Source organism: Cyprinodon variegatus, unplaced genomic scaffold (genome assembly GCF_000732505.1).
Source record: "Cyprinodon variegatus isolate N-32 unplaced genomic scaffold, C_variegatus-1.0 Scaffold510, whole genome shotgun sequence".
Lineage (NCBI taxonomy): Eukaryota > Metazoa > Chordata > Actinopteri > Cyprinodontiformes > Cyprinodontidae > Cyprinodon > Cyprinodon variegatus.
Window position 1 is genome coordinate 240855 of NW_015150963.1, and position 20596 is coordinate 261450.

The window sequence follows — 20596 nt, forward strand, 5'->3', positions numbered from 1 at the left end:
TTATGCAGATTGGCATAAAACACCCACATAATTACTTCACAATATCCAGTGTTACCTAAATACTAGTTGCTGTCATATACGTTTTTTGTGTGTGTGTAGGCTTGAATCTCCAGCTCCAAGATTGTCAGTCTTAAGCCCTGAACACACCAAATCCAATTTTGCATTGGTAAAAACAATTTAAATATAGATGAACATAAATATCTAAATCCAATGCTTTCAATTATTTTTATAGAGAACTATTGCACGATGAGTTCAATGACAATACGCTCAGTAGCAGTAGACTTTCTGTAACATTGTGGGGGTAGATGTTGTAAGTTATCCAAAGTCAGTCAAATCCACAACTTTGGTTACTGCCTGTCTTGATTCCAGGGCTAATCTCCCTAATTTACTATGAAGAGTTCCAACACTCAAATGTCAATTCCCACTCAATTCTTTTTCATTTTCCACAAGCCTGATATAATCAGAAACAGTTAGTCAAAACAACACCTGAAATGTTGATGGTTTTGTGATGTCCTGTAATGTAAAAACAAAACTACGCCAGTCCAGCGGCATGCCCAGACAGACACGCACAGATGCAGACAGGTAGGCTCAATAGTTGAGGGACAGAGAAAAGACATGGTACCAGGATTTCTGCAGGGCTTTAAACTGGTCTTGTCCTAGGAGCCAGGGTTACGGGAATAAAACGGACACTCCCGGCATTCCGAGCCAAAACCCTGAGGGCTCAGCAGGGACACAATCATAAGACAAGGCATACACGAAAACCCTCTAACTCCACTGGCCGCCAGGAACCAGGTTTTGAACCATGGAATAAAGTAAAACTACCGAACAGACAAACGGAAAACGAATAAAGATGTGGCCCCGATCGCTCGGGCTGAACCAAATATAAAGCACAGACGGAGGTGGAAAAGATGAGTGAAAATTAGGAACCGGGCAGAACTAGGCAGGTAAGTTAAATTAACAATAGAGGTGAAGCTATCAGGCCAGATCAAAAAGTCTATTTCTGCTATACGCCCCATTTCTCCTTTTGGGCAACAGTGTCGTTGGATGAAGGAGTTTGCCCTGAAATCGAAGGGTTGGGGAAAACCCTTCACCCGCATTGTCTACTGATGGTGGTCAGAGGGTCCAGTTGCGCCAGTATACAGCAGTCTTGCTTCTCTCAGTGAGCCCCAGGGCAGCTGTGGCTACATTGTACTTTGCCACCATCAGTGGGTGTGTGTGTGTGTGTGAATGGGTGAATGACTGAATGTAGTGTAAAGCACTTTGGTCAAGTCTCCTGAGTTGGAAAAGCTCTATATAAGTTCAGGCCATTTACCATTTATCTGCTATACACGACTATTTTCATGACTGCTAAATTGGCAGTTTTTATTCAATAAAACCATATTTTTTGGCAACATTTTCTAAACCTGTTCAAACTCTGTAACCATCTGCTCTGTTAACTCAAATCTCAGTCTCAGGTCATTTCTTGTTTTTTTAAATATCCTATAATATGTTCTCATGAATGTAGTCCAGACCAACAGGTCCAAGTAAACAAGCCCATAACACATAAGAACGAATCCCTGTGATTTTGATGAGGTAATGATGCTCTACAGTTCAATTGTCGCCTAAAGACAGTCAGTATTTTAATGGATAAGCTAAAATAAATATTATACATCTAAAAGCTATAATGTGCAATTGCTTTACATTAAAACATCAGTTTATTAATTATGAGGGTATCAGGTTTAATCTGTAAATTAGATAGAAATATCCAACATGGAGGGGAAACAAAAACATTTTGTGTTTATTTGATATTTTTGGATACGTGATGCAAGTTGACCTCATCCTGAGAAAGGAAAGCAGCACAGATGGTCACCCTGAGATAGCAAGAGGAGCCAAGGTCACAAGACTCTCATCTTGCCAGACGCTGGAGCAGTCAATGAATGTGAGATTACACACATAGATACTGTCAAAGGTTGTTATGAAAGACTAAATTACAGGTCGTAGATACGTTTTTTATCAAAACAATAAATATTTCCAAAAAACACATCCAGAGAATGTATAGAGGCATACAAATCAAACTTTTATAAATTATTAAACATTAATGCAACATGAAATTGTGTATAAATAATTGCTTTATAAATTTTGTTGGGTCCAAAATATATACTTTTATTTCCAGCTTTTTATTGTCATTACACAATCACAAGTACATAGCAACAAAATTAACTCTCTGCATTTAACCCATCCCATTGTGGAGCAGTGGGCTACCATTGTGTGGGTCCCAGGGAGCAGTGTTGGGATAAGGGTCTTTGCTCAGCAACCCAGAGTGGCAGTCTGTGGGAGTGGGGCTTGAAATCAGAACCTCTGGATTTCAAGTGCAATACCCGAACCACTAGGCCGCCACTCCCCATACTTGTGGATGAATTACACTGAGCGTAATGACAAAGCGAGTAATTCAGTCAGGTGAACCGTCTTTGACTCCAGCCAAACTGGCCAGACCAATCACAGCACGAGACTGTGCAATGCGTCACTCTCAACGCATTTCTGCTACCATAACAGCAAGATGGCGACAGCAGTGGAACAATGTTTCAATGATACCCTTTCCTTATGTCCTAAGTGATATATTGATCTAATTTTAAAACCTCAACCATGGACAGCTTAAGAGTAATTTCTTTTTATCAAGGAGTTAATAGCTATTCTCGGTTTCACATATTTCACTCACTAAAAAAATTACATTTAAAAAAGAGGATAATTTGGAGTTCTTGCATCACATTTCTAATTACATGATTGGTTCTAACCTGATGACATTGATGCTGTCAGTCCCGCCTTTGAAATCAAGCTCTACCAGCTTTTTACCAGACTGATGCAATGTGTATACGTTGTACCAATATGGCTGGCTAGGCTAACTTGCACTAATAGGAATAATAGTTAAAGCCATGTAAGACGAAGCTTAGGCAATGCGGGATCCAAGTAGCTAAATGATAATAGAGAAATGGCTTCCTCACAATTCAGATATTAAAGCCAATCAAAAAAACTGGAAGGAAGTAAAATGAGGGTGAACATCTGTGTTGCTTATGATTGTTCACTCTTAAGAAAGCAAAGGAACTGGGAAGCCATGTGGAGGTTGCTACGCTAAGTGATACTGTGCAGCCCTATGTAACATGTATGTTTCTGAAATGTTGGAGAAAGACAGGATAGCCAAACCACCAGAATAGCATAGAAAGGCCACAATTTGGAGGTGTGTGCTCCTTTTCCCACTGGTAGAAGCACTATTGTTTACAGGAAGCCTATACCAAACACATTTCTATTTGCAAGTGGCTTGAATCTGAGACTGTAACCTATAAGTATTGGTGAACTAAATTGCCTCTGAGATCCTGATAAAGAAGCTGAATAAGTAACTGGGTGCAATACATTGTCAAGATTATTAAAATGACAAAATGTACTGTCCGCCTGGAATGAAAATGCTAATGTTGTAGCCATGGCAGGAGGCCAGTTTGGCAATTCATGCTTCAAATTCCCAGATAACTGAGTCCCAGTGAGGCAGTGTGGTCAGCCGTGCTTGACACAGGGCCCCTCTGCTATTACCATGTTAATGAAACAGCTTTAACATCCTCATGGAAACTGTTTGGCATGTTTATAACAGAGCTCTACCCCATTGCCTAGGTGATAGAGTAATGCAATAATTATAGTTATTTCTGAGCTTTCAGAAAGTGTTTTTGTGCTACTTTACATGAGACTAGAAGCCACAATACTGATATTTGTGAAGTAAAATATGCATTTTTGTAGTACTATTAACACTTGCTGTAACTATCCACTAAGAAGGAAAGGAATCTTTAGCTTTTGAAAGGCCTTATTCTAAACTCAGTGATATCTACAAATAAAATCTACATCTAAAGGGCTGTCTATACTCCCACAGCAGTGTGTCGCAGTTAGCTTATCACAGGTATGACGCAGATATTTTTTTGATTCATGCTTAATTTTAAGCGTGGTCTGCACTTTGTTATTTCACGCCACAATGCCAGAGGGACAATCACAAACTAGCTAGGATTGTTGGTGTCCTTGTGTCGGTTTGACGAGTTTGGTTGCCGGATACAACCCCTCATCCAACTCTGGACGACGCATAGTTCACTCATGTGTGTTCCCGAAGGAATGGCTGCATGTTTTGGCTTTGGATGCAAACCAACAGACCGACGCACAGAGCTACAAACTAGTATCCTGCACAGTGTTTCAGCCATTGGGGTGTGTGTGTGTGGGGGGGGGTCTGGCTGGCACATCTCCGTTAACTGCGACACACATGCAGCTGACCTGGGTTCTGAGCTTAAACCAGGCTTAAGACTACAACAACAATGCCCTCTTCATTTGCTCCCTCACAGAAGGACCAGAATCATTTGTCCTGTAATTCAAACCTCAAGTCTCACATCAACAATAAAAAACAGTTTGCATTGTGCACTGACTTTCATTAATAATTCACAGCATTGCAAATCAGAGAGCTTGAGGCAGAGCAATAAATCAGGAGGCTAAGAACTAAGCGGTACTGTTGACACATCTGCATTTTTTGTACCTGGAGTTGAGATGATCCTGACAACCTCTAACCTCCGCAGAAGAAGGATGACCTCCATCCAGGAGCTGCTGTACTATCTGATTAACATCCAGGATCCGTCCCATCAGGCTGTTCATCTCCTGGTCCAAGCTTTCAAACCTGAATTAAAAAGACATGTGAATTTAAAAAAGGGGCGTTTTATGACTCTTTTGTTTCGTGATGCATTTCTTACCTGTGTGCCACCACTTCCACGTCCTCCAGCTTTTCAGGGATTTCCATCTTCTCCAGCCACTGCTCCTTCTCATCGATCCAGAGCTCACAGGCATTGACCTCGCTGAACATGCGGTACACAGCCAGCGCATCGTGAAGCCATTGCTGCCGGAGCACGGCAACTTCAGCAACCTCGGTATACAGCTGCTCCACGTCGCCCAAACGCACCTGCACCTCCTTCCGACGGAGGAGCAAACAGAATCTTAGGAGATCTTTAAGAAGCTGGAATAAGACATAGTGGATATATTTAAAGACAGGCTGTAACACACCTCCTGTTCTTGGTATTGCAAAGGCAGCACCATCATGTGTTTCCGCAGCGCAACGACATGTAGTCTGTGTTTATCGATCGCCTCTGTGACCCCTTTGTGTTTCTTCAGCAAAGACTGAGTGGAGTACTCATCGTGACCAAAGTCCTCGCTGGAGACAAGACGGTAGGCGTCCTGCAGCCAGGCCGCCAGGTCGTCTGTCTCCGTGGAGAACTGGAAGAAATTGAGCGCTTCCTGCAAGTGGTTGAGATGCTGCGCAGCCTGGTCCTCCAGCCTTTTCCACACGTCTTTTACCTCCATGATGCGCTCCTGGATCCCAGTGGTGCCAAAGCTCTTCTCACTTAGAATCTGCTTTCCTTGTTTTATGGTGTTCTGGAGAAGAAAGAAGAAAAACTTCAGATTTTGGACAGAGGTACAGCAGGAAAACACAAGTCATTGTGAAACCCTGTAAACTATATAAAATGAGAATTGTCAAGAATTTATAATCAGCACTTTTCGCAGGAATTTCAAGAGTTTTAATCCAAATCTGAACAATATGCACTTAGATAATCTGTAGGACTAATGAGTCTAGGTAGTATTAGTGATCATGGTGCAGATTCAACAACGGAAAACACACACCTGCAGCAGAGAGCGATGAGCCAGCAGCTCCCCGGCTAGAGTCTTGTGTTTCTGAAGTAACCTCAGCACACTGCTCAGATCTTTCCCATATCCCTGAGAGGCCAGGATGGAGCTTTTCTCCCGAATCCAGGCCTCCGACTCCTCCAGCTCCTAACAGATGGGTGAACACCAGACTAAGAGTTCAGATTAAATAGAAAGGGAAGGATTAAACTCTGAAAAACTATAGTTTGGAAAGACCAAAAATACTGCAATATAAAAATATGCTCTCGATTTTAATGACAAGAAAAAAAATGATGCCTTTGTTACTAAAATTATGTGAAATAAAAACAAGTAATTTGCCTAGTAGCTAGTTTAAAAAGATATACCTGAAGAAGTAAACAGTGAATGTTGTGAAATATAAAAGAAAGAAAAAGTTACATTTTTTCAATAAAAATTAACTGATTATGATAAGAAATTAAAAGTCAAACTGCATGTGATAAAACTCTTTAGGTCAAGGCATTTGAAAATATAAATACCAAGCTATAAAAAGCTTTATATATTTTTTTCTTTTTTTATGAATGGGCTTGTTCTAAATGAGCTTGGAGAAAGAAAAGGATGCAGAGATGCACTGTTGGTGGGTGAAAATTTACCATTGTGTTGAGACTGAAACGCCAGATAAGGATTTTAGAAAATTTTATTGAAACTAAATATGATAAAACACACATGAAGGCGAACATGGGAGCGCAACAAACCAGCAATGCAACTCACAAGCAATTCTCAAAGCCATTTATCTTCTAAAGCATCAGTTGACTCAGCTGTTTGAGGTAATAAATGATTGACCATCTGTTTAGTTTTTAATGAGACACTGCAACATTTACAGTTATGGAAAAAGAAACTGCTCCCTGGTTTGGTTCAATAGTCACATATGTGATGAAAGTCGATCTAGTCTTCATCAGTTTCTTATGTGAGCAAAAAGGTTTGCACATCTGACAGAAACAGACGTTGAGGAGGAAACAATGGCTCATTCTCAGAAACCTCCACAAAAGGAAACTTCAGCACAAATTTAATCTGAGATGATCGGATCTCGTACTGTATTTTAGCAGATGAGGAGCTGTAACCCAAAAATTGCCCAATACATTTATTTCTAGGCAAAAATCAAGCCGAAATGGAAAAAAACAAACAAAAAACAGCAGGAGGAAAAACTATGTAGAAGCCATCTTCCAACAGTATGAGCACTTTTATCATCAGCTGCTTTTTATCAGCGGAGGTGAATAAACCAAGGCTGCAGATTAAAACTATGGAACTACTTTTCTACCAAAATTGTGATTTTATGATGATTTTTTCCTTTGCAAGCATGCATGTTTGATCCCAGTGTTTACTTGTCCCCATGAGAATTGAATGCTATTCATCAAATGTCCATTGATATGGGGATTTGATATTTATTACTCTGGTTAAATGTCCTTTGACCTAAAACCCTGGTGCCTGTTCTTTTAGGTATATTGTGTTTTTCTTCTTTTTTATCACAACTATATCTTTAAAATAAGCTCTAGAATATGCCCCTCTTTCATTTCCTATGTTGTCTCCATTTATCTAACCTTCCAGATTTGTTTTTGTGCAGCTCTCTCTGCATATTATTCAGGATGAGGTCTGGGCTTTAACTAGGCCATTGCAACACCCTGATAATCTGTCTCGGAAACTCTGTTGTAGACCTGCTACTGGGATTAGGATCATTGTCCATTTTAAAAACTGGTCTGGGCTGAGCTTCAGCCATTAGATTTATTCTTAACCCTTTAAAGCCCGATCCAACAAAATATGTAAAAAGAAAAAACAGAAATACATTTTTGATATTAATAATTTATTACTATGCGATAAGTCAAGATTATTTTTTGTGTAGTCTTCTGCCCTCTGTTATCAGGTATATCTGAATGTGTACAATAGGATTTTGAGCAAAGTTTTTACCATTAAATTATGCAAAAGGTGTCAGACGCAAAACATTTCAGAAACCGTATGTATCAAATATGATACATTTGGCATTACAGGGTTGAATACTTTGCCATCTAAAGAATTTCATGCTCCACTCAGTGATAGTGAGGTATCCTGTGGTGGCAAAAAAAAACAAACAAAACAAAAAAAACCATCATCCCTCCACCACCATGCTTAACAGTTGGGATGAGCTGAATAAAATCTGCTGTGTGGTTGTTTTTTTTCTCCAAACTTTCTACCTATTTTTGTTCCTGGGGTTTATAACTGATTCTATGCATCCTCCAGGGTCTTAGGTGCATTCTTTTTTTTTTTTTTATAATTAATAACAGTATGGAATCTGTGGTGCGTTTTAGGTCACTGACATTTTAGTAATTTTAGACTGCCCTGCCACTGCCTAGATCGTTCTTGTCCCACCTGAAAAAAGGCCCACAGCTGTCTCGACTCCTCAAGCTCAGCCCGCCGTTTAGCCGCCAGCTGTTTCAGTTCTTCCACACAGGTAGAGACATGGTTCACACGGTTACAGATCACCTGTGGGTCACATGGCTGGTAGCCTGGAAGGCAAAAGCAATCGATTAAAGGACCAGGAGTAAGATTGGTGCAGTTCCATGCCGTGTAACACTGTGTTCCCAAAAAAAAATCTTCAAAGCTAAACCACAGATAACTGGTTATAACAATTGGTGATTTTCTAGGTTTTTTTTTATTGCATCCTTGGTTTAGGGTTAAACTGACTAAACCATTTAAAATGTGGGTGTCTAATTTATCGTCCATTGTCCTGGTCTGATGAGCTTAGATTGATTGATATTCGATAACTGAACCAGACCAGACATTTGATTTCTGGTTATTAGCGGGTTCTTTTTAGTTTTTTTGGCTGAAAATAAAATCGATTATTTTCCCGATAATTATTTCACATGCATGCAAAAATGTCATATCCACATCCATGGGTGTGCACACAAGCTTTAGGGTTAATAGCTAAAAGGACACAGCTTATTTAATCTAGGTTGGGAACCTCTGCCTCACATCAACCAAAAACCTTTTTCCTCTCCAGTGTGTGTATGTGCGTACCTTCTATTGTGGTGAATTTGAGGGCAGCAGCATTGAGCATCTCCACTCTCTCAGCCTGCACTGAAATATCAGCTTCCTGCAGGCTGTGCTTCTGCAGCAAGTCGTCTACCTCCAGAAGATGTTTTCCAAAGTCCTTTGACAGCAGCTGAGCCTGAAAGGCAGGATGAGGGAAAACAGAAGGAGAATGGGGGGGAAAAGCAGATACCTTTTCACACATGGTAAACAATCCCTTTTATGAGGTGAGTAAGGAAAACATTACATAAATTAATTTTTTGCAGTCAAATATTATCACATTGAGACAGATAAATAAAATAAATAGTATTTTTCTGGGTAGATTTAATGCCAATAGAAATGTTCTTAAGAAAAGGCCACATTTATAGTTCTCCTGTTTTTTTTTCTGCCACCAGATTTTTATAAAAATGTTCTGGCCTTTCTTAAAGGTCATGATGCCTTGCAACCGTTTATTTATTTAATAATGATTGTTATTAAGACTTAGTGATCTCTGATAGAGATTGCTGAGTTTTTTTTTTTTTTATAGTGATAAAGTGTGCATTTACAAATTAATAACAAATTTGACCCGATATGGTATCAGAACAAATCAAACATACTCTAATTACTTATTTCGTAGTGTGGGATATTAGAAAAGGCTTGATCGGTGACATTACTCAAATAAAGAGCCATAATCATCAATAAAAGCAGGTATGTGAACAACTTACCCAGAGTTAAGTGAATTTTAAACAGAAGCAGAGTGTTTCTATCAGCATACTAGTATTGGAAATTTTAGAATATAATCCATTATTAGTTCTTTTGGCTGATATTGGACCAGCATTCAAAATAAATCTCAGATCAAGTCATCACTAAATATAAAATAGAAGATTTTATGTTATACGACATAAGGAAAAGAGGAGACAGGAGGTGTCATGGGGAGTAGGTAAGTACATAGTAAATTATGCAATGTAAGGCAAAAGGAGATACAAAATAAACAAAAAAGTAACTACAAAAAAAATAAATAAATAAGATTAACAGTGGCCCAATTGAAATTAACAAGCAAAGGTTATATGCATTTGAAATCCGAGAGAGATCAGTAAAGGATTATAAAAATGTTTGTTTGCTTCATGATTACTATATATATATGTATTGGTGATAATAACAATAAAAATATTAGCAACAATCATCTTAATAACATCATCAAGGCAAAGACCCTTAAAGTCGTAGGGAAACGCCTGTTCCAACTGTTGCAGTTCCGAATTCTCTCGAGTGGTGCCTGACATTACACGAGTGAATACAGTGAATGTGATTGGTTGATTATCAAGGGGGCGGGATCGTTGTGGTGGAAGGTTCGCAAGCAAGTTTGATTGTGGCCGATGTCTCGGAAGCATCTTGCTAACCAGTTAGCAACTTAGTGCTAGTAGCACTACCAAGTAGCACTAAATTGGTGACTTGGAAACGACACTGTCAAGGAACGCTATGGACAGCGGAAACATGCAAGAGGAGGACAGTTTTGTGTCGGAGGTCGTGGATGAGTCTCCTCCATCATACATTTTTTATTTAGAGGAGGAAAGCGGGACGAAGATGTTGTGGAAGAGGACGCCAGGGCAGCAGAAGCTTGGTTTGGTGTAGAAGGCTTACAGCCGTACATGTTTGAGCTCTTGCCTCGCAACGCTGCCAGTTCTTTTAGCTCTACGGCTGCTGAAGACACAGACGTCCATCCCCGTGAACACTGGGACGGAACTCAATGGGAAAGGAAATTATTCTTATTTCAACCGTTGCATATAATAGCTGCTACATATGAATCAAGCTGCTACATATGACCGAAAAAACTTGGTTGACAGATGACCGTTGATATATGATTGGCTGAATTTAGGTGTACAAGCTGACATATAACTAACTGGCCTGCATAAGGTAAGAAAAAACCGCCACAGATCTTAAGACAGCATTTGTTTTTTAAATAGAAATTTTCTAACTTTTGGCTCAATATCGTCTGATAAAGTGCACATTTATATACATGTTTATGCCAGAATGATTTAACATTTAAATATGACTTTAGCCATTAGCCGTTAAAGTTAATGATGGGCAGCAAACAAGGACGGCCCATGGAATCCCTCTTCCTCCTGAACAGTCATCCCTAACCTATCAGTGAATTTTATGAAATATTAAGATGCAATAAAACTTTTAATGATTTTTTGTAAAATAATCACTATGATCATCTTGTACTTGTCTGTTCTTGTTGACAGGATAAACTGAAGTTGTCATCAAGCCTTCATTTTCAGGAGTTTTAACTTTTTTCTATTTATTACTCTGACTTTCATTACTATCCATCTGGCTTTTATAAAACTTATAAAGGTCAACACTAATCACATCATCACCTTGGCATGTTCTCCATTTTTGTCAGAGAAGCAACCATTCTTATATGTTTGGTTTATTTAACCACTGAGTATATGTTCGAATTAAACGTTGAGAGATTTGTTTTTAATTTCATCTCTAGTGAAAAAAACGAACTTACTGTAACGTTTTTAACATAAGAAAGGACCACTTAAGATTTGTGTGATTTTCTAATTATTGTAAAAGCGCCCCCCTTAGTACCTGCGTTTCCTCCATCCAGTCGATCATGTAGACCATGTCCTGAAACGTCTTCTGCAAAGCCAGGTTCTTCTCCAGACGGGTCCTCCTTCCAGCCACCAGCTCCTTTAGGAGACTCCACTGGCCCAGGATGTTCTCCTTGCGTGCCAGGATGCGTCGGATGTCGTAGTATCCTTCCTTTTCCATCTCTGAGGAGAGCTCAATAACCACTCCGATCCTTTCTTCGTACGAGGCTATGTCCGCCTCGATGGCCTCGTGTTTCTTCATCGCAGCCTCGACTGCAGGCAGATCGTAGCCAAAATTATCCTACAGACAAAGGAATAAAATGTGTAGCAAAGAAATCAAGGATTAAATCTAATTCTGAATCAAACTGCATTGATATTTCACACAAAGGATGAAACGATATTTATTAATACCTGCAGGTGTACTGTATCACCTGCCAGAGGTGAAGCATGCAACACACTATGGGGGCTGATCTGCTGTTACCTGCGACACGAGTCTCTGGTTCTCGTTGAGCCACGCTTGCCTCATGGTTGTTTTGTGGTCAAAACGCTGAGCCAAAAGCTCCAGCTTCTCCTGACGAATCAGCTCTTTGCGTAGAGCTACGCCTCTCTCATGCTCCGCCTTCTCCAGTCTCTCCCAGGCCTGGACAGGAAACAGCAAACGGAAACAATTTCAACATGAAGGCAAGAAAGAAAGAGAGATGATGTGCATTTTTGGGAGAACATTTGGGGACCTTGTTTATGTCTGAGATCAGCTTCCCGTCATGAGGCACGTAGGGTTTCTGGTTATTGGCTCTGAGTTTGCTTTGGATGGTGAACAGAAGGACCTCAAGATTTCCTTTCTCCTGAAACCTGGACAAAGAAAGGAGAATCTCTTTAATGGTTTCATATCCTGAAATTCCTCTGGTATAGCAACATTCTTCAGCACATATCAAGGCCCATTAACCTTCTGTGAATAGAAAAACAAAGTCGGACTCAGGTTGATGCAGGATCTTGACCAAAGACATATCTGACACTGGGGGGCAGACATGGGCAATGTGGAGTCAACAAGTCATCTCCATGTCATGTATTTGTTCTACCCAGCCACTGAAGCAGGTGAGTCCAATCTTCACCGTGAATTAACCTGTGCAGATTGAACTCACCTGGGTAATTGGCTGGGTAGATTAAATACATGACATGGAGATGACTTGTTGACTCCACATTGCCCATGTCTGCTGGGGGATTGTTAATTTTTTTGTTTTCCCTTCAGCAGTTAGTATTATAAGTAAGGTAGAGAGGTCAGATTGCAGACAGTTAAAAACTAATGGTTACGTTTCTATTAAACATCATAGAACGTCACCGCCTCCTGTCAGAGTCCTCACCCATGAGATGGTGGCTCCTCCACCTTATAACCTCAGCTAGGAGATCCAGGAGCATCAAGTGTTGGAAACACTATGTAAAAATGTGGCTTTATTTTATTGCCATAGGTGTCAAAAGCATTAATGTTTATTACCCAAGTAGAAGTATAAATCCTAGTAATGATCTGCCCTGATAGCTGGCCTTAATTGTTCATGTCATTCACCTGCTTTATATTCGACTCGGCCCAGCTATTGTTTGCTTTCTGTTTGTTGTTTGGTTTATTTCTATGGTTCATGTCTTTGTTCCTGGCAGCCAGTGGGTTGAGAGGTTTTTAGTGTCTCATGTCTTCTGATCCTGTTTCGGCCCTTCTCGGCGGAGGCCTTAAGGTTTTGGCTCCGAACACGGCGAAGGTCAGTTTTATTCCCTTAAGTCTGGCTCCTAGTAGGAGACCAGTTTAAAGTACTGCAGAAATCATAGTACCTCGTCTTGTCTCTTTCCCTCAACCACTGAGCCTTCCCGTCTGCATCTCAGCGTGTCAATCTGAGCACCCTGCTGGACTCTCTGGAACTCTAAACCTGCCTCCTTGCTCTGTGGATACTTGGAGACCGGGATCTGTCTCTTTCCTGTGTGGATCGGAACCCCTGTCGGGCCACGGACTCCTAGATCTCTGAACTGTCCGGTTCAGATCTGGATCGGTCTCCTGTCAGCTGTCTGTCGTTGTAGCATAGGGAGCACCCTGGACAGCTCTGCACTGGATCCCGTTAGGCAGTCCATCGGCTGGATCCTGTCTTCCTCGATGAGTATGGACTGAACCGATAAACCGGGTAAGTGACTCACTCTGGTAATCATCCACTGTCTGATTATCATGGTCACTTACCTATGTAAGGTAAGTGACCACGATCACTCACACTCTCTGCAGTGTCAGTGGGGTGGTGCCCTGCCCCCCTTTCCCCGCCGTCGCTGCAGGTCCACAGATCCACAGCAGCCCGCTTCTGTTCTGTTTCTGTCTGTTTATTTTAATAAACGTTTTGAACTTTCCTACTGACTGTCTCACCTTGAATGCTGGGTCCATCTGTCCTGTTTCTGACATCCTACTGTTTAAAAACAATTTCTTTAGAGGTTAGAGTATCAACTCAAGCTTTTTACTCATGTTGAAGTATAAAAGTATAATTTCTAAAAGTATCTAAAGTATAAAAGTAAAAGTAATGCATTAAAAAATTTTAAGAAAAATTATTTAAAGCTTATACATCCTAATACATACTGAAACAAAACTAACAATGTGTTTTTAAAATGTAAGGAGTAGAAAGTAGAGATAATTGCAAATAAATCTTAGTAGCAGAAGTAAAAAGTTGTCTAAAAAATGATTACTCCAGTAAAGTATAGATGGCCAAATTTTATACTTAAGTAAGGTAATGAAGTATTTGTACTTTGTTACTTGACACCATTGTTCATTATCCATGAATATACTTAAATCTGACCCAAAGTACTTTGTTTACTATAAACCTGTTTCTGTTTTCATGATTAATTTGCAAACCAATCAGAAAGCAGCTACCAAATTTCTTTTCTTTCATTTATAAATGATAATAATAAATATTATACTGTTCTAAAGAAGTTTAGTTTTAATGTCTAAAATAGGTTAAAAATATTAGGATTCAGCTTTAAACAACAAGATACATTAAATTAAATCTTGTGAGAGCAAATGTGTGATGTATGTCTAAATTAAGAACTGGGGGCTAAAGCATAAGTTAGGGAAATAATTTAACCTTTCACCTCAATGTCTTATTCTTATATACAGTTAGACAGATACTGTGATGTATGAGTACGAGATTGTTTTAAAATTCAGGAACAACTGCAGAACCAAATAATTGTGATACCATGATTTAATTAGATATGTATCTAGGATCCTTTTTGTTATTTCTGATCCTGGAATATTATAGTAGGCACAGCTTCATTAGAATATTTCACTGATTGCTGTAGAAAAAACTTTTTCCTTCTGGAATTTGAGATTTTAAACTAACAAAACAAGACATCCAGAGACATTTTCTCTAAGAAAGGTCTCTGAATGTCTATATCTAGAGAGTATATTTATATCCGACCTTAAAATATCAACATGGTGTTTTAAAATTCAGCGCACATACTTGATGGGCTTCTCTATAGTGCAGTAGGTTGTGAAAGCCTGCAGCTGCTGCTGAACTCCAGTCAGCGAGTTGGCAAATTTCTGGTTGCTGATAATGGCAATGGTCTTCTCTATCCAGTCCAGCAGGTCTGAGGCCAGAGCGTCATATCGGTTCACGATCGATTCCGTCTCGATGCAGTTGTCCAATACCTGAGTGTGAAGAACAAAAAATGAAAAAATATAAGCACTAAAATGGAATATGGACAATTTTCAAAATGACTTTAACATTTCTTTCTGAACCTTTAACATAATGTGTTGTTTAAAAAACAGTTATTAAACAACCAATAAAATAAACAGGAAAAATGCACAGAAATAATAATAAAAAAAACAAATATGAAAACATGTCTAAGTTATTACAGATCAATAAAGTCCTTTTTGACCCATTTTGACTCAGACTAAGCGTTGGACAGAAAAGCAAAACAAAAACAGAAATGCAAAAGCAGACATAAAACATAAGCTCCCAGGAAGAGGGGGAAAAAAAATCACAAAATAATTAAATAAGAATAAACACATTTCCTAAGTTTAACTAAAATAATGTTGATTTTCATGAGTTTTATGGACGGTTTCTAAATCTCTTTCTATTATCTTATACACAACTATACAGATGCGCTAAAAGGCCAGTGGGGGAAAAAAAAAGATAAGAAAAGTTATAAGTTGTTTTTTGTTTTTTTCTGCCAGTATCACAAAAAACAAATACTTTAACACTTTAACATTTTTTTTTTTCGCACTTGAGTTTATGGGCAGGACTGAAAAGAGATTTTTTTTTTCTAACTTTCCTTTCAGGGCTTCCTTAGATTAATTTACAGAACACTTTCTACAGAAAGAAAAAAAATGAGAAAAAAAACTTTCTATCTGAATCAACTGTTCTTAAAATCAAGTGGTGGGAAAAAGCATGTTACCTTGCCAACCCTCTTCCCCTCCACAATAAGAGCCTTCATCTTGGAGAAGTAGTGGTAGTAGGAGACCACATACGTAATGATGGACTTTTCATCTGGGTTCTCTGTGTTCACATCTAAAGGAAGAAAACAAAACATCTGCTCAAGTCTGAGTTGGGAAACACTGTATGTATAAGTCATGTGACTTTTCTAGTATCCCGTTTTGTTTGTTTGAGTCATGATGAGCCTGGCCTGTATAATAGCACCACCAACAACAAACAACCTTGACCTGAAGATGGTCAAGGTTGCTATTTGGGAAATTCTGAAAAGACTGTCCTAAAATCTGAGAATAAAACACATTTTTAAATCGCTTTAAAGTTGTTTTGATAACTATATAATATTCAAGCTATCCCTTAATAAACCCTAAAAGGTAATATCTCCTCACAGACGATCATCCCGACGTATCTGCTGAGGTGCTGCATTTTAGTCTGGTTGGCCACATCAGGCAGCTGGATTCGCATCTTAGTTGATTTACAGAGTCTTTTCCATTTGTTTTTAATGATTAAATAGATAAATGGCTGAGAAATGCTGCAAAACTTTTGATTAGTTTATTCTTCATCGTCACAATAATAAACCTTAACTTCCATTAGATACCAGAATGCTGGTAAGGTTTCTCAATCATCAGGGACATAAGAACTCTTACAAAAGTTATTATTTCTATGTGTGACATCACAGTTCAGTGTTTATCCATAAAGCTATGCTGTAAGTAGGGTAGTTTGACAACCTCACTGTGACGACTGATACCCATTCTCACCCTCAGGGTCCAGGAGTTTGGTAAGACCCAGGTGGTTCTCGGCGACGTTAAAGGCTTGCTGCAGGTTGTGGGTTGCATTGGAGCGCGTCAGCTTATGGAACTCTATTAGGTCAGGTCTGCAAGGCAGAAAGATTCACAAATCCTAAATGATCATGGGGAATTCTAGAAACATAAGACGTGTTATTTTTAAATTTACATAGTTATGTACACCGCCTTGCTTTGCAGACCGCGTGGACAAATGTTACCTGTGTCTGTGTATGAGGGCGTTGAAGGCGAGGCCATCTCTCCAGCAGGTGGTGAAATTCTGAATGTTCACCTCAGGGTATCTGGAGCACGAATTAAACATTACACTGTTAATATGTCGCAGAGGAACATGTTCATTTTAGAAATAAAAACTTAGTGTAAATTGTAAACTGGGCAGGTTTTATGCTTTTTTGGCATCGCTGCTCACCCTGCAGTCTTCATCTGGCACCAAAGCAGCAGAGCGTCTTTGGCCGAGCGGGTTTCTCTGTTGTCTGCAGTGTTTATTTTGATCACCTGGATCTGAATAAAAACACATAGAGACAGATTCTCAGTGTTGTTCTCCACTTTATCTGTCAATAATCAGACTTAATCTCATTACGAACTTTATTTCTGGTATCATTATTTAAACTGCATAACTGTGTTTTGTTTTTACCGAAGAAAGGTGATGGACTCTCAATTTACAGACAACAGCTTCATTGGAAAAGCCCAATCTTAAGCATGTGAGTTTTTCATGTTTTGTGAAGCTTTTCTGGTTTTGTTGTTACCTCAGAGGTTTGAAGATGAGCTCAGATATAAACTTAAAACCTCACCAAAAAAAATGCAGCATGGAAATCTCATCATTAAAAGGGTTAATATTTTTTGTCTCACATTTCAGAAAGAGAAAAACATGAAAGAGAATATTTAAAGTATTTTTCTTAGATTATGGATGATTAAAATTACAGATGATGCAAAACCGAAATTAATTTCTTAAGAAGTCTGAAAATCACACAAAATCTTTAAAGTAGAAAATAAATCTCAGTGTTCTGAGATCTATGTACAGTACTTTGTTTTGGCTCGTAATGCATAAACCAAGGCATCCCCCAAACTCTGGGAACCTGATTTCCGAATAAAAAGCAAACTTTACTTGCACATTTTTTTTTAACCACTAAGCAAAATTCCATTTCTTTTCTTCTGAAAAGATTTTGCTACACAATCCTCTAAGGCTGCAGTTACCCCTGTTGCTGCTGCATCTTTTTCTACCCCACTTTCTTCTTCCACTCAATTTTCTATGAATACTATAAAACTTATTAGGCTATTTACATTTTATTTTATTTCCTTTGTATTCAGCCAACCTCATTATCTTAACAACATCAACAAGATTCTGAAAGTATTCCTGGCGGGATAAACCATTCATTTCCTTGGCAGAATAGCTCCGCCCTCTTATGTTCCACAGCGTCTAGGTTGCTGCTTCTAGAAGATGCTTAATGTCAGCAAGTTTGATCCATTTAAATAACAGTTATTCTGCATTTTTAAATCATTTTTATCTTGGATCAATCAACTGGGTGTATTTTTAAACAACCCTTACTAAATTATCCCATAATAAATCTGCAATAAACCAGTAGAACTAACCCAACAAGATGCTGTAACCATCATGTTTGACAGTGAACTTTGGTGTAAAAGCCTCACAGCGACAGGTGCAAACAAACTTCTTGTCAATCTGACCAAACAAGCTCTCAGTCTTTGTCTTTTCTCCATTAGACATTCGACCTGTCGATGGGGAAAGCTGCAGATTTTATTCAAGCTTGGAGATGCTGACTTTGGAGTCGGTGCTTGTTCATCCATCGCCATCTTCTCAGCAAATATTGATGAGAAACTGTCAACACTGTGGCCCCTCTAGTAATTAAATTAGATTCTGTGTTTAACTTGAACATTGATTGTATTTTTGTTTCATCTGACTGTCACGTTTCAGTTTCTCTTCTAGACACAGGTGCCACGTCTAAACGGTGTAATGCATAGCTGTTTGCAGGGATGATCCTTAACTCTATGACAATTTAGAAATTGCACCAAAGACTTACTCAACATGCATAAATCTCCTTCAACCAGTGCCACCAAGGCAATCTAATTCATGGAGCTGCAGAGAAACTATCAGCTTCATTTAATTGTGATCTCTAGGTGTTGATTTTGACCATCCGGAACCTGTAGCAACACTTTGTGTAGGGCCACAGGGACCACATTGCCACCTCTTACGGCCTACAGCGGAAGGTGAGGACTATCGGTGTTGATGTAACTCACCATGGGGCATCACTGATTGACGCCTTGTCATTTTGCAGGAAAAACTAGACTTTTGAAAACATGAGCTACATGGTTGAAGAACAACTTTTATTCCTTCCTTCACCCCTAAATAATGTCTGATTGAGCATGCAGGTTGCACAGTGGTTAGCGTGCATGACTCATGTATGAAGGCCTTAGTCCTCAACGCGGGCGACCTGGGTTCGTCCTTTCCCGCCTGTCTCTCCCCCTCTCTCATACCCCCTTTCCTGTCAGCCTACAGTCGAAAAAACGAACCACTAGTGCTGCAAAAAAAAAATATAATACCGGTAATAAAAAAATTTTTTTTGATTGGCTAAATATGAAAGTACGTGGATAGTTGCTTAATAATGCCCTGCTGCTTGTTTTTATAATTTAATGTTTCATTGTACAATTCAGTCTGGGTAACAAGCTGTATGTTGTGAGGTAGCTGGATATAATTTCCTTTTGGGTGACCACATACAAGCCTTTATTCATTGGTGGATAGAAAGAAAGAAGGACAGACAGAAAAGGTGAAGACATGGAAGTAAATAGCCACAAACTGAACCCAACTGTAGCCTGAATGTACAAAACACCCGGTTTTCTGCACCGCATTGTGCTCCCTCTTTTTCTACTTAAAATATGATGGTGAATATATTTGAATTGATACTTTAGGTCAGGGGTTACCAAACATTTCAGCTTGAGACTGAAGAAAATGTATGTTTTAATAATTTATAACAATATATTTTAATAAAGTTAAATAATTACATTAATTTTTAAACAAAAAATGTTTTATATGAAATCAAATAATTTCATTAATCATTTTAAATATACTTCAAGTTATTTTTCGGGGCATTTAAGTGTGCATTTTACACTATAAAGGTATATTTAAGTATTAGATAAATAAATTAAAATGTATTTATTTCATTTACATTTCTTTCATTCATGATATTTAGCCCCTATGAACCTCAGGGATCATGTCACAAAATAAAGCCATCTCCTGACCCCCACTCTGGTAACCTCAGCTCTGTATAATCTTCCTGGTCTCATGTGATCTGTGTCTGGATTAGAAAAAAATCCATTAAAAAATTTAAACGCTTTACAACTAACTATTGAATTTTAAGAAAACTGCAATCTTTTGCTTAAGTAAAAAAGGTTTCATTAGCAATACATAAAAATATGTAAAAAATGAAGTTTAAAAGCTAAATTAAAGAAACTGTTCTTGATTTAATACAACCAGATGGACTCAGTGCTCATTGGGTTTTATTAAGCTTTTTAAAGCACTGCACCATGTGCCTCTGAGAAGAACAACAAAGACAGGATAATGTCTAGAAAGACCCTCAGAACCATTCAACAAATCATTTGATAGAGACATGATGCAAGGTAATCAGCAACATGACACCCTAATGACACCCAGAAACCAGCTGCTGCCTCTGTGCAACAAACCCATATATTTACATCAATGGACACAAACAAAAAGTGACAAAAAGAATGGGTCACATAAAGGGAATATGTATAAACACAAGCTTTTTTTAAGTTTAGTTCAAATCATCAGTTTTCTAAATTCTAATCAAATTTTTCTAAATTATAATCAAATTATTTTAATTATAATTCCAGTTATGGTTTATTTTTATTTTTGTGCTCTCGTAACTAGAATCTCTTTAGCATTTCAATGAACTTTTAAAAGACGTGAGGGTTTGTTAGATTACTAAAGCACATTTCTGCCTAAAGAAATAAAATATGACCTAACCAGCCCTTTGCAACATAATCAGTACATTTATTGGAAATGATAACAGCCTGTTATTTGTTTTTGTTTTGTTTTTTTATATTT

General features: G+C 38.6%; 1 protein-coding gene across 4 annotated transcripts in view; it reads right to left on the minus strand.

The window, feature by feature from the left end:
* The window catches only part of sptbn4 (spectrin beta, non-erythrocytic 4), a 107126-nt gene that overhangs the window by 62401 nt on the left and 24129 nt on the right, over nucleotides 1-20596 (minus strand). For all 4 annotated transcript variants that reach the window (XR_001481701.1, XR_001481700.1, XM_015390757.1 and 1 more), the window contains exons 5-18: nucleotides 16928-17019; nucleotides 16722-16802; nucleotides 16477-16592; nucleotides 15687-15799; nucleotides 14750-14937; nucleotides 12008-12125; nucleotides 11758-11916; nucleotides 11275-11577; nucleotides 8692-8842; nucleotides 8044-8180; nucleotides 5668-5817; nucleotides 5053-5421; nucleotides 4746-4960; nucleotides 4535-4672 (exon numbers count right to left, since the gene is read on the minus strand). Coding sequence is in view for 2 of the 4 variants with exons in the window: in XM_015390757.1 (XP_015246243.1) it covers nucleotides 4535-4672; nucleotides 4746-4960; nucleotides 5053-5421; nucleotides 5668-5817; nucleotides 8044-8180; nucleotides 8692-8842; nucleotides 11275-11577; nucleotides 11758-11916; nucleotides 12008-12125; nucleotides 14750-14937; nucleotides 15687-15799; nucleotides 16477-16592; nucleotides 16722-16802; nucleotides 16928-17019 (2330 nt within the window). In the remaining 2 variants the exon portion in view is untranslated. The remainder of the gene's footprint in view (nucleotides 1-4534; nucleotides 4673-4745; nucleotides 4961-5052; nucleotides 5422-5667; nucleotides 5818-8043; nucleotides 8181-8691; nucleotides 8843-11274; nucleotides 11578-11757; nucleotides 11917-12007; nucleotides 12126-14749; nucleotides 14938-15686; nucleotides 15800-16476; nucleotides 16593-16721; nucleotides 16803-16927; nucleotides 17020-20596) is intronic.